We start from the raw sequence: 17,155 nt of genomic DNA on the forward strand, positions 1-17,155 counted from the left end.
TATAATGGTAAGAGTGGTGTTTCATGTCACCAACCTATCCGAGTGAAAACGTTTTCGTACTATAATTGTAATTGATTAAATCTTTATGCTGTTGTAAAGCTGTTTAGTTAATAGTGTAATCCGTAACTGATAAAATTCAAAACATATATTTTTGGTTTATCAATGTGTTAAACTAATTGCCGAAAATATTCGAGATGTATAATATCTTTCATACAAGATCTTTGTAGCCAGGAGGTAGATGATAGAGGGCGCAAGTGTTCTTGTTGTTCGTGGCTACGGCGTGAGTTTCTTACAATTAGTAATAGGTTATTGAAATCCAAGCAATCTTTGTTTATTGGAGTGCAGGTAGTTATTGTAAGTGTTAAACAGTAATCCTCAAGGAGTGATTTATGGTTTCTTGGCAGTAGTTTCGCGCTACTTTTATTAGCGTCTCCATATTTCTTCCGAGCATGGTTATGGTGTGAGCAGAGGTTGAAGTAGTCGGAGAGATTTTTGTTTGGGAAAGTGATGGTTCCACATGTGTAAAACTATACGCATTCCACAGTTTTACGTGCGATTGGTTGCGAATTGTGTATTTTACTCTTGTTTGCTATCAGTAGATATTATAAAGCCGATCGGAGGCAGCATGGTGTCCGTGTATTAGCCGTAGTTGCGCATTGTGAATACCCCTTGTGAATAATTGAACTAGCTGTTTGTTTCTGTTAAATATATGTAAGCAGCCTGAGATTTCTGTAACTGCCTTGAATATAGTGATTAATTTGCGTGAGTCACCTAGGAAACTGCTGTCTCGCAGCTGGTGTTTGCTATGGTTATAAGACTTTGCCAGTATTATGTTAAAAACTAGGTATGGTAGAATACCTACATTGGAAATTAAGTTTGAGTATTCATAGGAATATGAATTTTCATGTTTTAGTGAAGCGCCGTTCAAATGGCAGATACCAAACCCAAATCACCATCGTCGGCTGCGAAGCCTTCGCGACCAGCGAAATCTGCTGCAACTGCTAGTAAAGACGAGAAGAAGAGGGGGAAACCCAGGAATTATGACCTAGGAAACGGCGTTTACCGCTTCAGCAGGGCGAGAATGTACCATAAGAAAGCTCTTTACAAATTTGTTGGAAAGAAGAACGAGAAAAAGGTAACGAAATAGAATGTGGTTGATGTAATCTGAAAGTTGTTCACATGTTTTAACTTGCAGTTGCGCAACAAGTTTAAAATGTTTTTCATTGCAATGATTGGGATAAAGTCATTCTGTTGTTGATCTGTCACTGTTGATTTGTACTGTTTGTTACCGTCGTGTTGCCCACAATTTTAGTTTAACCAGTATGGATGTATGTAGCTTTTTTGTGGGGTGTACATATGTAAATGTGTTCTATTGCAGTGCCAAACATGTTTTATTCCTGTTGACACTTCTTCTCCCGCATGCACATATCATACAATGTTAATAAGTCACGGGAATATCCAAGAGTGCAGATGTGTAGGGAAAAAATTGTGTATTTCATAGTTTGAATTACTAATTTTGAACAATGTTTGGAAGCCAGTGATATATGTCAATGTTTGTAGCATCCACCCAAATGATTTTATGGACTTTATCTGTGCGTTTTTCACTAACTTTTGTAACATTTCAGTTTTAGTCGTAATGCAATCGTGTTCACTATTGTGTGTGCCTTGTTGAGAGGTTTGCTGTTGAAGAAAGTGTTCACACAGTAATGATTTTCATTATTAAGTTGTTTCAAAACAAAATTAGAATGATACGAAACTTACAAAAGGTTGAGAAAATAGGATTATGTGCACCCTTCTAGTTTTTGTTGTGGTGAGACTGATCTGTAGCATAGCCAGAGGTTACGTTGAAAACTTATAATTTGGTTGCGAGGTGACAGTCAGTGAACATGAATGGCAAGTAAAAGTTATGGTATGAGATTGATTTGCAGTGCAGCATAATTTTATGTTCACGCCATTTCTTCATAGAAACTGAAACTGCAATCAAAGTTCAGAAAATGTATATCGGATTGTGGACAAGTATCTAGTGAGTATTTTAATACATGTAATGTTCACAAATTTTACATTAACTACGAAGAATGAATCCACCACATAGCTTTTAATGGGTTATGTATTGATGAAGAAGAGACTATATCTATGTCGACGGAAGTGTCCGATCCCACCCGTTGGTTTTGACGTGTGACAAGGCTATTGTGGTGTGTGGGGTCGTGATGGCGCGGAGTTTAGTTTGTGAGAGTGGCGTGTTTGTAGATGTCATTTTGATGTGGTTGGTGGTGCTCTCTGGTGGTGTGTTGTGTGTTAGTGGTGATGTTTTTGGTTTAGTTTGCATGTGTGGTGTGTTTATAGGTGGCATATTGTTGCGGTCAGTGGTTCTCTCTGGTTGTGTGTTTGTGGGTAGCGTGTTATGTGGCATATGGGGTTCACTTGCGTGGTAGCATAGCACATGTGTGGTATCAGTGGTGACTGCTTTCAGCAGAATATTTTTTATTGGGTTAATGATTTTGGTTTTGTTATGTCAATGTTGTTAGTTTTTTCTGTTCATTGTGTGTGAATTTTGGTAAATTGCTTTATTTCCGTGGTAGGTATGGGTATGACTGATAAGGTCAACAGTTTTTGGTTATCGGCTATCGGCTATGATGGGCGACAGTGCGTTGTCTCTAATAAAATTTCTTCAGCTATTCGGCCTGTTAGATGCAGTCGTAAGTGTTCAGTGTGTCATGAAGAAATGAGGTTTGCTTAAGTTCAGGCATTTCTGACATGTGACGGCTATATGTGGAGTTGTCATAAGGATAACAGGTCAAGGGAAATGTTCAGTTGCAGTTTTGATTTCTATGGTCTTTTTGGTGTTAGTGTGAAACGTGGTGTGGTGAAAGTTTTGAGCTTTATAGTGTGGTATCGATTGTTTGTTGACCTATAGGAAAATACGGAAGCGTCAGATTCCACAAGTCTGCTTTGGCCCATGACTTCACAAATATGGCAGAAACTACCATCCACTATGACGTCATTATATAAACATAACAACCACAAAAATACATTGAAAACCCAACACACACACCTTCCACAAAAAACCATCATAAGTGAAAAAAATCCATAATGATACCTTTGATTTTAAGGGGCATCACTTTTAAGGCAGTTGACTACTTAAAGTACTTAAGCCGTGTGCACATTGAGCTTAAGCATGGTCCTGTCTCCTTAATGTTGAAATTGTGTGGTAGTGTTGGTGCAGATTGAAGGAAAGTGTTCCGGGTCAGCTACTAATGTCACCACTCCTTGACACGAGTGTATGTTTATATAGTGCATTATGTCGTCTGTTGTATGGAGTTGTTAGGTTTTTGTTTTTCCTTGCTGTGTGTACTCTTTTCCATTCAAAAAAAGCTGCTTCAGAGGAATACATGAAGCAAGAAGTGAAAGAATACCTATAAAACAAGTCTATCTGCAGAGAACTGCTGCTACATTTGGTAGAATACCGACTGTGTAGAAAAGAAAATAAGGTCCTTTGTTGTAGTTTGATTTGAAATGTGATACTCATGGCACTGGAACTACTCCCTCTGCCAAAACACTAAGACTAACAACATTTGTCATTTTTAAAGAAGTTGTGATACCATATTTGCCAGAAATCCAGTGTCATTAGTTGATATTGTGGTGAAATAACAGAAACTAAAGCTTTTCGTACTCGATTCCCATATGTAACAAGTTTTCCCCATCAGTTCTTGTGTAATGTTTTCACTCTCAAACAAGGACTATATTCAAATTGACAAGTCATTCTATGTCAAATCAACACAGGTGCTAACTTGACCCTGTTTGATTTTCATAAAGTTTAGTGTGTTCATTGCTCATGACAAGAGAATGAAAATTACCAAATTGCAGAATTTTAGCGCAAGTAAGAAAAGAGTAATGGCCACTTTAAGTTCTAAAAATGTGTGGAAAATTTGACAATGCTGACAAACGTCTGTGACTTCTGTTCTCATAGAGATATAATGGTGAACCAGGCTACTTTGGAAAGATCTCGACAGGGTTTTTAATGAGTGCAGTTTTGTCAACTTCATCTTTGCTCTTGGATCTCTTAAAACATGTTACCTTCGGCACTGATGAAAAAAAAAATTTATTTGCTTCATGTTAACACTATACAACACATCAAAAAATGATGTTGGGATTACAATGGGATTAGGACACACAAATTAATATGTACAACAATATATTGCATTAATGGAAGATTGTATTCAAATTCAAACTGTGGCACAAAGCACTGGAAAACTTTATTTAAAAAAAAAAAAAAAAAGTTTTCACGTCAACATTTGTAAGAATGTCCTTGTCCAAAGTTAGATGATGTCAGGTTTCTCAGCACATACATATGAAGGTGAAGACCCATGACGATTTAGGAAGCTAATTGAAACATTATTGGTATCTTCATTATCATTCAAAACATTCCCAAACCACCAGTGACCTTCATACGTACATGCATCAAACACTGATACCCCCAAGGTATGAGTGTATTGTGATGGCCAGTGGAAACAACACAATGTGACTTCGGGGTATTTGCGATGTGTGAATTTGTGCAAATTGTTCTTATGTGAAGAGCTGTAGATGCATTGCAGACTGACATGGCCAGCAAGTATTTTGATTATAACAGCAGTACCATCACATGATCCTTCACCATGTAATGGTGCAAAGAAATGCCGCTCTGCAGACACATTGCAAATCAGCCTGATGAAAAGTTGTTGGCAAAATTCTTGCGATTCATATGCTGGGCTGCAGCACCATCTAAATAGTAGTACATGGAGAGGTCTATGGAAACGGGATCTCATGAAGCTAACCAAGTGACGCTGAAAAAGATGAACACTCACACTATATCATGTTTAGGGCATTCTGATATAACAAAGGAAATGTAATAAATTGTGTAGTATTTTTAATGACTACAATAAACAACAAATGGATGAATGGTGACCTGAGCATAGTTCCAAAGTTACACCTGTGGCTCATCTTGCAGGACAAATGCATAATTTTCTGCAGCATTGGATATTACAGTGTCTTCATTGTCATGAAGCCTCTCTTCCAGATATAGAAATTCAGGCAGTTGAGTGACTATGAAGGAATGCAACAGGAGCTTTTTTAACTTGGCTTTTCCAAGAAGTCATCCACAGATGATACACATGTTTGGATAGTTGATATATCTGTACACATTTACAGCTTCTGTCTTATTTCATCAAATCCATTTTCATAAAACAACTCTTGCAGTTGTCATGGTAGAATGTGTACCTGGACAGTTTTCACACATGGACATCCAGCACTTTCACTATGCAGGATTGCAAATTACCTGAGCTAGACAGTGTTTATAGGTGCTAATTTAAGTCTGCATTACTTGTAAACTCTTTCAATCTGGAAACTTCCAACTTGAGCTCCATATGTTGGTGAATGCTGCACACACACACACACACACACACACACACACGCATGCACACTCACTGCCCCATTCCCTCCAACCCCTCTTTTTCATTGGGGTCTCACCAAGAGATACGGAACAATCATTTAATGCATCTAAAGCAATTATAGGGGCTACAGACCCAGATGTATCTGCAAATCTATGCAGGTTTGTGGTTTTCACTGGTTTCAGTGTTGTTGGGCCAGCCACAGTTAGTTTTTTCTACATTTATCACATATTTTGTAGTCTCTTTGACACCGATCATTATCAACCATCCACATATACACTTTGCATAGATTTTTCTTGTATCTTTAGTGTTCATCTTCGCTGAATTTATTACAGCAATACATGATCTTTTCAAGCAAGGTGACACAGTGGTTAACACGCTGGACTCTCATTCGGGAGGACGGCTGTTCAAACCAGCATCTGGCCATCCTGATATAGGTTTTCTGTGATTTCTCTAAAGTGTTTCAGGTAAATGCTGGGATGGTTCCTTTGAAAGGGCATGGCCAACTTCCTTCCCCATCCTTTCCTAACCCGATGAGACTGATGACCGTGCTGTTTGGTCACCCTCCTCCGAATTAACCAACCAATACATGGTCTTCTTAAACTCCATCTTCAAGACAGATTTTTATAATTTCAACATACATGTCTTGCAGCAACTATCTGTTTACGTGTAGCAACCACACTGCCAGCCGATAATTTATAGATTGATATTGGTCTCCTTAAATTGTTACTAAATAGTGCATTGTTATAACCACTTGTTTAACAATAAACAGATTTTTCAGTGATTTCTGTCTTATTGTTGGAGTCTGAATATAATTTATTTTGCATTAATGTGACACATTCTGTACATATCAATTTATATCTACTAATCCCATTGTCATCCCAACTTCATTTTGTACTATGTTGTATTGTATAACATGAAGAAGCAAATCTGTTTTTTTTTTTTTTTTGTTTTTTTTTTCATCCATTTTGAAGGTGACATGTTTTGAGATATTGTCAGTCAGAGGTCAAGGTCACTGACTTTAATTGTATACATTATTTGAATATGAAAAAAATTGCATATCATTGAAAAGCTTTTTTCAAGGCCTTCCCAAAATTACCTGGTTCACTGTTCTATCTTTGTTAGAGCAGAAGCTACAGCAATTTTTGTCAGCAGTGTTTGTCATACTTTCCACCTACCTTTAGAAGTTTGTGGCCGTTACTCTTGTCTTACTTGGGCTAAAAAATAAACATATAGACCACAGATGTATGGTTGACAAAGACCTTGTGGCATATAAACTAGTTAAGTGTTTCAGTTTGTAATGAAAACAGTAATTTAGCAGGAATTTTGGTGTAGTTTGTGGGGATTTGAAAGTGTTATGTTTTGGAGAACAGTTGGTTGAAGAGTCAGTGCCTACCGGATGGTGGTGAAATTACAGCATAACCCCACTTTTTCGCTCCCAGAATTAATGTTTTCCTGCTATTTAGAACATTTTTTATCACTCCTGTCAAATTTCTTCATCCACAATGTTAATTCATACCTGATTTTGTGTCGACATGTCTATAATTTTGCCATGATTTACACTTCATGAAAAAATGTTTGTGGAAAGAAACTGACGTAAAATGATACTGGTATGATGTTTGCCATCAAGTAGTGTTTACATACATTGTGGTTAAGTTTCTTGCCACCAGGGTGCTCTAGTTAGTGGATTTAAACCAGTCAACATGTAAAAGTTGGAACAATTTGTGCTGTATTTCCTGCTGCTGCCAAACTCTGCTCTGCATGGTGGCTGATAGAAGTAACTAGGTTTGTATGAATAAAGGTATCATGACCAATCACAATCATTTCCAAACTCTCTCTACAGCACATGTGCAGTTTTGTGATTGCTGTAATTATCATCACACTTCTATCGTACCGTGTTTAGTCTTTGGGCCACTTTTTGTGGTAGTTGACACCTTCATTCAGTCTGTGTTGCTCGGATGTTTTCTGTTTAAACACAGCGTGAATTATGTATTGTCTCAAGCTGATCAAAACTTGTTTCAAGGATTTATTCTTGTCATTAAGTGCAATATTTGCGTATGTATTTTTTTGATGATACAAAAAAGTGTGATATTTTGTGCTCGCATGTGTGTATGCAGTTTTCTGCATAAATGAGGAAGCACAGTAATTGATAACTTCAAAAATCAGACTATAGTTAGAGATGTGGGACAATATGTGTGCAACACACACAATACTTATGTAAATATTTTCATTTGATATGGAGAAAAAAATCTTGAAACGCAGTGTGCGAAGCACGAAAAATATGTAACTGCTGCAGTGTTTCGTTATTTAAGTAATGAATGACAGCTACAGGCATTCCAAAAACATCGATAATGACGTATGAAATTGAGTCATACATTTCTGCTTCCCACTCATCAGTTCCCATTACATCAGTGGTTTTTATTAGATGATAAACCTTTACTAGATAATAAACAAGTCCCTGACGTGAGTATTTTGATGCCTATTATGGGCACATACATAAAGTGCAGAAATACAAGGGAGCAAATAATAAAGGTATAATTTTCACAGTTTAAAACGTCATTTCTCACATTTTACGTTTTTCTGTATTTTACACCATTTTTTTTAAGTCCTGTGAAAAGTGTAAAAGTGGGGTTTCACTGTAGGTTTATATTTATGTTGCCCCTGGCTGCCTCGTGTAAAAGATTATTTTGGCTGTTGATGGTTGTCTGGCTTCCATTACCATTTTACATTCCACCCTCGTTCAAAGATACGTATCAGGATTTGCTTCATATCTGTACATCATGTGCTTTATTTAATGTGTCAATTGAAATTACTCTGCTGTATTTACAACATGGTTACACTCAAAGCAAGCAGTGCCTATAGTGTAAAGAACCAGCATGATGAAACATTTTCATTGTCTTGATATCAGTGGTTACATAAAATGTAGTTTGAAATCAGTTCCTGTTTGTCAACCTTACGGCTGCCATGTACTGACCTAGCATGCCACAAAGTGATAGAATGGTAGTGATGGAGTTTACTAACGCAGACTAGTCGTGAACTTAAAACTTCAAAATTTTTTCAGAAAGATGCAAATAAATCACTCGGTTTTCACTGTTTTGGTGTCTTAATCTGGATAGTCGTGAAACTAACAACCAGTACATTCAGAAGACTGAACTTGGGTATTAGTTCAAATGGAAGGAAAGTTGGTAGCTACATTTGAGGGCATTGTACTGTATTCAGTGTTTCCATACCAATCATCAGCTTTGCTACATTATGGTCTTGACTAAACAAATAATCATCAGTGATCAATGTATCCAGTCTGACAAATTGAGATCATGCAGTCTTGTGTATCAGTGTTGGGTGGGAAATCGTTTGTTTTCGAATGGTTGTACATATAATTGCAGAATGTGCAATACGTGAACAGTATCAGTCCACTTTTGTTTACCTTTCCAACTGTCAAAGTAGCACACAACCTGGACTTTGGGCTACATTGCAGACCATTCTGTTGCCATAAGCTTCAGTAAGGAAAAAAGTGTTGATGATGACCACATAACCTACCTACTTTACCCCGTTGGTCAAAGTAGCATAGCCAGATCGACATTACTTGTGATTTGATGTCCATCTAATTTGATAAGCAGTTGCTTGGCACGTTGTTTAAATTGCAAAAGTATTCCTTCATGGACCTGTTCACAATTAGAGGTTACCTAGGCTGCTAAGTACAATGAATTGCACTTTTGGCTTGTGCTATAGGATGGTTTATCTTACACGTACTGTGAAATTTTCTGTTTCACCTCTGCTTTTGTCATATTGGTGATTGCACATCAAAATACCAAGAGTATTGGCAGCTAAGTCAAGTTGTATCAAATGTTGTCTGTATTTAGGTTTATATGGCCACAAGGGTTTTCAGATAGTGGAAAGTTGGATGTTCCTTTTTGAGTCATCAAGAAATGCATACTGCATATTCAGAAAAGTGAATGTGCGTACACTTATAATTAATCTGTGATTTAATTTGATATTTAGGTAGTGAGTGTGTCTGTCGAATCCAGGTGTAGAAATACTTAAAACTCTTCAGGTTATGGCCAGCCACTGTGGCAGAGCGGTTCTAGGCGCTTCAGTCTGGACCGCGCGACCGCTATGGTCGCAGGTTCGAATGCTGCCTCGGGCATGGATGTGTGTGTGATGTCCTTAGGTTAGTTAGGTTTAAGTAGTTCAATTTTCTAGGGGACTGATGGCCTCAGGTGTTAAGTCCCATAGTGCTCAGAGGCATCTGAACCATTTCTTCAGGTTATAAAAAATATTGGCAGTGCTCAAGTTTGAAAGCTGGAAGAAAGGCTAAACTCTGTATGTATATAAATACATAACTGGACATTTTGTTAGAGTGCTTACTGAATCACAATATGATTTCTGTTGGTAAGAAACAAAATACTTTAAGAATAGGTGCTATGTTCTTTAACCTTGGAACACTGAAGGGGTAAAATGTTACATTGTTACTAAACCATTGTAAATTTACTACTCCATATTTTCTTGAAAAGAAGTAATAATATATAGTTTGTGTACTGGTTGATTACAATTATAAGCTCCAGAGTATGACACACAAAATAAGTACTAAATGTCCTGTTTTAAACCCTATAATGACAAGTTTGTCGGGATCCGTGAATTGGTACCAACTGCTATTGTAAATATTACAGGGGTTTAGTAATCAAGGGTTAGACAAAAACGATTGGGGAAATGAAATTTATGGCACAGCTTGACTAAAGGAGGGATTGGTTGGTAGGACACACCTTAGGCATCAGGGAATTATTAGTTTAATGGAGGGCTATGTGGCAACTAAAAATTGGAGAGAAAGGCGAAGGTTTGAATATAGTGAGCAGGTTCAAATGGAGGTGTATTTAAGAAGCTATGCAGAGATAAAACAGGTAGCACAGGATATAGTAGCATGAAGAGTTGTGTCAAATGAGTTATTTGACAAAGTAATGGATTATTCTGTATGTAAACATTACAGAAGCTGATATGTTCGGGATTTTCCATCAATCACAGAAGAAATGCATTGTGATAAATCTTTGTATTGCAATATACAAAGGTGGTTTGAAAAGTTCTCGGAATGGAAAAGAAAATAGTTCTTACATTACTGAAACTTTTTATTTTTCAATGTAATCTACTTGTAGATTAATGCACTTGATCCAACGATGTTGCAGTGTCTTGATTCCATCTTGAAAATGAGTTCCTCCAGGCCTGCAAAGCAGCTGTCAACTCCAGCTATCAATCCTTCATTTCAGATTTGGGAAGAGATGAAAGTCTGACGGAGCCATGTCAGGTGAACAAGGCTGGTTTGGGAACAATTCATATCTTAGTTCATGTAATTTTGCGATGGTGATGGCACATGTGTGCGTGCGCGCGTTGTCTTGATGGAAGGTGACTTTCTTCCTTGATAAACCTGGCCTTTTTTTGCGGTGTGCGGAATGCGGGGAGCACGTGTCTGCAGCAGCGAAAGGGTTAATGAAGTTTCAAAAAATTGCATTCAGACGAATAAAATTCGTGAATTAAGACACTTCGATATTGTTTTTAAATAAAGAAAATATTAAGCATCCCACAAGGTTTGAACTCTTAACCTTTTACTTAATAACCCAACACCTTAACCGTTACACTAACGCAGCTCATTTGCCAATATATCTCCATGAAAACTCTTTAACATGTCACGCAAAATACTGACAAACACTGTTGGCATGACCATGAATTACTCATGCTTCCTCGAAGTACAATAGGAAATAAACAATTACCATCGTTCTTTATTGCGAAAAATGGTTCGTGAGATTGATACAAACACCTTTCTCTGCTATCGCCTGAATTAGGAGGCTTATTGCTTGTTTGGTTTAATTAATAGAATATGAAGCAACTGGTGTAAAGAATGCTTTTTCCAAACTTTCTATAAAAGAAAGTCTGCTATCAAGACATTGCTTTTGTCCTATTACTTTATTTATGACTAAACGTTTCTAAAACTGCACTGCAGTAGAGATCTGGCAACGTCGTTCTCTGTTCATTGGCTGACTGTGTTTTGTGACGTCAGATGCGCAGAATGCACATAAGCTCAGCCGCCAACATAAATGATGCGCACTCTAGCAGTGATGAGTCTTCAACAGAATCTCGAAGCTGTAGTCCTCAGCCCTTTACATCAGAGGGCAGAGCCAGAATTACAATCAGCAGTTCCTCTGACTCCGAGGAATCAGAAAGTGACAGTGAAACGGTTTGGAAAAGAGTGCGCTTAAGTGACACATTTGACTGGAAAGAACAGATTTCCAGCCATTAAACCATTACTTCGATGACTCTAGTTCAGGACCAAATGTTAGATACTGACCAAAGCATTCTTTCATTTTTTGTGATATTTCTCAAGAACTGATTCGATTTATTGCAGACGAAACACTGTCTTTACGTTTACACCAGAGAAAATACTGCAGACTCTGTGAATTCTCTTTCTTTCCTAGAGGAATCAAACTATGGAAAATCCAGGAAGGAATAATGTGGAGTCTGGCCTTGGCAGCCAGACAGTGGTCGTATGGGAGGTGTGTGTGTGTGTGTGTGTGTGTAGCTGAAAGCTTACTTGTTTAGGAGTGTTTTGTAAAGAAATGATATAAAAGCACAGGTCACAGCTGTTGTAATGGAGTATTCAGAAGTGGGGGAGGGTAGTGTGAAGAGTGATGGATGTTCCAGCAGTAATTCAACTCAATCACCAAGTCAGGCCTATACATGATTATTTTGTTTAAAACTGTTTTATGCATAATGTGTGGATGCAGACTTCAGATTAGAAAGTGGTACTTTTGTGCTCTAAAAGGAATTCAGTTTTTTGATAGTGCACCAATAATATTATATTGTTGTTGTGGTCTTCAGTCCTGAGACTGGTTTGATGCAGCTCTCCATGCTACTCTATCCTGTGCAAGCTTCTTCATCTCCCAGTACCTACTGCAGCCTACATCCTTCTGAATCTGCTTAGTGTATTGATCTCTTGGTCTCCCTCTACGATTTTTACCCTCCACGCTGCCCTCCAATGCTAAATTTGTGATCCCTTGATGCCTCAAAACATGTCCTACCAACCGATCCCTTCTTCTAGTCAAGTTGTGCCACAAACTTCTCTTCTCCCCTATCCTATTCAATACCTCCTCATTAGTTACATGATCTACCCACCTTATCTTCAGCATTCTTCTGTAGCACCACATTTCGAAAGCTTCTATTCTCTTCTTGTCCACACTAGTTATCGTCCATGTTTCACTTCCATACATGGCTACACTCCATACAAATACTTTCAGAAATGACTTCCTGACACTTAAATCTATACTCGATGTTAACAAATTTCTCTTCAGAAACGATTTCCTTGCCATTGCCAGTCTACATTTTATATCCTCTCTACTTCGACCATCATCAGTTATTTTACTCCCTAAATAGCAAAACTCCTTTACTACTTTAAGTGTCTCATTTCCTAATCTAATTCCCTCAGCATCACCCGATTTAATTTGACTACATTCCATTATCCTCCTTTCAAGACACTGTCCATTCCGTTCAACTGCTCTTCCAAGTCCTTTGCTGTCTGACAGAATTACAATGTCATCGGCGAACCTCAAAGTTTTTACTTCTTCTCCATGAATTTTAATACCTACTCCGAATTTTTCTTTTGTTTCCTTTACTGCTTGCTCAATATACAGATTGAATAACATCGGGGAGAGGCTACAACCCTGTCTCACTCCCTTCCCAACCACTGCTTCCCTTTCATGCCCCTCGACTCTTATAATTGCCATCTGGTTTCTGTACAAATTGTAAATAGCCTTTCGCTCCCTGTATTTTACCCCTACCACCTTTAGAATGTGAAAGAGAGTATTCCAGTCAACATTGTCAAAAGCTTTCTCTAAGTCTACAAATGCTAGAAACGTAGGTTTGCCTTTTCTTAATCTTTCTTCTAAGGTAAGTCGTAAGGTTAGTATTGCCTCACGTGTTCCAACATTTCTACGGAATCCAAACTGATCTTCCCCGAGGTCCGCTTCTACCAGTTTTTCCATTCATCTGTAAAGAATTCGCGTTAGTATTTTGTAGCTGTGACTTATTACATTTATATGGATAAATGAAGACGAGGGTTGTTAACCAAACATTCAAATATTATTTGAATATTTAGCACAAATTGTATCTGAATAAATTTGGTAACAACAAATCCCACAGAATAATTTATGGCCTAAAACAAAACTAATTTGCAGATCTTTATTCAAAACACTTAACAAAATATGTATTTTATTACTATAAAATAAACAAACATAATTGAGATGGGTAGTTAGTATGATCTGTAGGTCACAAGTCACATTTTTCATATGGGCTTAAACTTCCATTCCTTTATCATGATTACTTCGCGTTTCAGGTTAAACCCAAGAAGCCAACGCATGTTGAGAAGCCGATAGGTGGTGAGAAGAATGGTGGTAAGCGTATTGTGTTAATCAAGAAGAGGAGGAATTTCTACCCAACAGCAGACAGGTAACATTAAAGTATTGTGATGATTTGCTGTAACTGTTTATTTTTTACAGATGTCTTAAAATGCTTTTGAATTATGTTGATAGTGTAAATCAATGATGTATACATTGCGTTTGAATTTCCATGATATTATATGTTCGTCACTACCACTGAGACCACAAAAAAGTAGGAAAAACCTTTTAGTTTTAAAGGACATTTCTAATTGATTTTTATCCTCGATTTGCAGGATTAAGAAGCGACCAAGCAAAAAACTGTTCAAGCAGCATAAGCGCTATACACGCAAATCCCTAACACCAGGGACCATTTGCATTCTTTTGGCTGGTCCTCACAAGGGAAAACGTGTGGTGTTGTTGAAGGTCTTGAAGAGTGGTCTGCTGCTTGTCAATGGTAAATTATGCCACTAAACATCCTTTATATGTTAAAAGTATTGGAGCATTGAAATATTGGTTTGTGATAAAATTGAGGTTTTGTGGAACCCCATAATTACAAAAAGTTTGCAGTTCTTCACATCTTGCCCACTTAAAAGTGTGGTAAAGACAGGCAGCCATGTTAATGATGCCGTGAACTGCAATGTCCAGTGAAACAAATTATTGGTGTATTTTGAAATACTTAAGTGACTATTGAACTTGTGTAACAATAGGCAATCTAACTTAAAGTTGTTGTTTTTGTTAGATTTTTATGCCAAATAACATTTAAGGTACATGTGTGAAAATTTCAGGGCCCTTTAAAATTAATGGCTGTCCGTTGAGACGAGTAAGCCAGAACTATGTTATTGCTACCAGCACAAAGCTTGACTTTTCTGGTGTGCAGTTGCCTGAACATATAAATGATGAATACTTCAAGCGTAACCGACAGAAAAGAGCAAAGAAAGAAGAAGGTGACCTTTTTGCTACTAAGAAGCCTGTGAGTATCATAGTTCCTATGTAGTTAGCATTTGTTATTCTCTCAACAATTTTTGTGTGTCAAGTAATAATCTTCCATATGTTGTTCTCTATTATTCTAAACTGATCAGACAAAGTATTACATTTACCAAATTAATTACTTAATTACTTGATCAAACACCAAATTCTTTCATCCAAATGCACTGTTTTAATCTGTGTGGTGTGCTTTGTAAACTGCTCAAAAAGCTGTATACCTCTGTGTCTCTCTGGACATGTTTGAACTCAGGTACAAGGAGAGTGATGAATTAAAGAATAATCATTATGAAACATAACACTAACTAGTTTCAAATAAAAAATAAAACAGACAAAACAGTCTATTTGGGAATGCAAATCAGTGGGATTAAAATTGGTTGCTGAAAACTTTCAGTTCTTTACGTTATAAGAATTTGGTTCCTCCCTGTCATGTGTCCACAAGGTGCTAGACATGTTTGCCACTCAAGTCTGCCCTACTCTTAGATTGTCTTCATGAGATTGTGTGAAGATTGTTTCTGTGATGATGCGTTTGCTAATTTTAACAGGTCTAGAGCAGTTTTTGTTGTGTTAATGTCAGCATATACCTTTGGTCAGTTCCTGCCATTTGGAGGAATGTGTTTATGAAATGAATGCTATGTACAGTTGTGTTATCTTGAAAGGTAAACCCATTACCAGAATGTTGCATTATGTCTTGAAATTAGGTTGGTAGCTCAAAGCCAATACTGCACACCTCTCAGTACCATTGATAGTTACGGGAGGTGTCAGACATGCATACACAATACTGGCCTGAAACATAACCTGACATACCTCACTACTGATAAGTGTCTTGGTACATGGCTACAACAACACTGTTGTGTTAAAATTTTCTAGCACACCAGTGATAAAAGTTCCACTCAAGTGTTCCTGTTACCCACTTTCTTCACACACCACATAGTTGTTTGAAAGGGGGGGGGGTCGCACTATTGTTTTAATGGATACCTAGAGACCAAATTGTTGGTGTGAGAATGGTTCTGTACTAAATTGATGTAACCCTGTTATACTTTGTTTGGAAACAAAGCATTTAATACCGTTTTAATTCTTCTCTGGGAACGCACAGGCCATAATATCTAGGTGGTGATATTGAGCTTGTTGTTTACTGGCAAATATTACAAGGGATAGTTTTAATTATTTTGTGTCTCAGTATTGGTTGAATGTTGGAACAATGTTTCTGTTGTATACATAATCTCCTGAGGATAAAAGAGTCACTAAAGGGATAAAAACAATTACACGGTACATAACAGCTAAACAGTTTCAGAATAAACATTTATGGAAATCATTGACCACGGTTTCGGTATATCCAAATATACCTTAATCAGAAGCAAAAATACACTAAAATCACATCCTGCTGTGGAGATGCATAAAACTATAGTGCCAGAGATGTCGTCAGTAGTTAAAATTAAAACATCACCTCCACCTGTACAGCATAGTGATATAGAGATGTTCGATGCGAACATGGCATTCTATAGTATTTTTGCTTCTGATGGAGGTATACTTAGATATACTGAAACTGTGGTCAAGGATTTCAATAAATCTTTATTCTGCAACTGTTTGGCTGTTATCATTTACTGTGAAGATTTTCAACAGTTGCTGCTTCAGTAATGTTTAAAATTTAGGGATAAAAAAAATCTTGTAACTTAGCACAAGTTTTACACAACTGATTTAGGAAAATGAAAATAGTTGGATGTGAAGACTGTTCGGCCATATTTTAAATGATGTAAGTAAAGTATCTTATAAAATATCAGTTTGCAATACAGGAGTTTGTCTAAAGATGTTGCATGTTAAAATAACAAAGTGTTCAATGTACACTGCCATTGAAAGGACATTAAATGTTTAAAAGATGCCAGTAGCTAATCATCATCCTTATTATGTTTCAGCAATACAAACCATCAGAACAGCGGAAGACTGACCAGAAGTTGGTTGATAAACTGGTCAATGGTGCTATTCGGAAACATCCGGATAAGAGACATCTGTTCGCATACCTGTCTGCTATGTTTGGCCTACGAAGCAGCCAGTACCCACACAGGCTTCAGTTCTAAATTTGTATTATGAAAATATATGATTGAAATAAACATATTAATCATAAATGAGTTTTGTTTAACAAGATTACAACTGACCCAATGTGGCCTGGTTTTCATGATTTAACGTTAAAAATTCTCTTGATTACATTTATAGTGGAGACTTTACTGATACTACATAATGCTGACATTAAATGTCTTTTGACATTTTATGTGAGAAACATAAATATTTCATTTCTATTATTGGACCCTTTATTTTTAGTAATGTCTAGGGTCATTACTA

General features: G+C 37.1%; 1 protein-coding gene across 3 annotated transcripts; it reads left to right on the forward strand.

The window, feature by feature from the left end:
- Window positions 1-202: 202 nt before the first annotated feature.
- LOC126203238 (60S ribosomal protein L6) lies at window positions 203-16,941 on the forward strand. 3 transcript variants are annotated; one of them, XM_049937484.1, is made up of 6 exons: window positions 203-280; window positions 914-1,135; window positions 13,795-13,907; window positions 14,131-14,291; window positions 14,623-14,807; window positions 16,732-16,941. In XM_049937484.1, the coding sequence occupies exons 2-6, from the start codon at window positions 929-931 to the stop codon at window positions 16,891-16,893; spliced, it is 828 nt and encodes a 275-aa protein (XP_049793441.1). In that variant the 5' UTR covers window positions 203-280; window positions 914-928; the 3' UTR covers window positions 16,894-16,941. The 3 variants fall into 3 exon arrangements, with proteins under 3 accessions (XP_049793441.1, XP_049793442.1, XP_049793443.1); XM_049937485.1 differs by having other exon boundaries at window positions 234-354; XM_049937486.1 differs by having other exon boundaries at window positions 256-345.
- Window positions 16,942-17,155: the final 214 nt, after the last annotated feature.

The sequence above is a fragment of the Schistocerca nitens genome, chromosome 9, assembly GCF_023898315.1.
Source record: "Schistocerca nitens isolate TAMUIC-IGC-003100 chromosome 9, iqSchNite1.1, whole genome shotgun sequence".
Lineage (NCBI taxonomy): Eukaryota > Metazoa > Arthropoda > Insecta > Orthoptera > Acrididae > Schistocerca > Schistocerca nitens.

Coding starts and splice junctions, on each gene's coding strand:
- LOC126203238 (XM_049937484.1), top strand. CDS start 929: ATGGCAGATACCAAACCCAAATCACCATCGTCGGCTGCGAAGCCTTCG. Junction 13,908..14,130: donor TTCTACCCAACAGCAGACAG/GTAACATTAAAG, acceptor CTCGATTTGCAG/GATTAAGAAGCGACCAAGCA. Junction 14,292..14,622: donor TGGTCTGCTGCTTGTCAATG/GTAAATTATGCC, acceptor TGAAAATTTCAG/GGCCCTTTAAAATTAATGGC.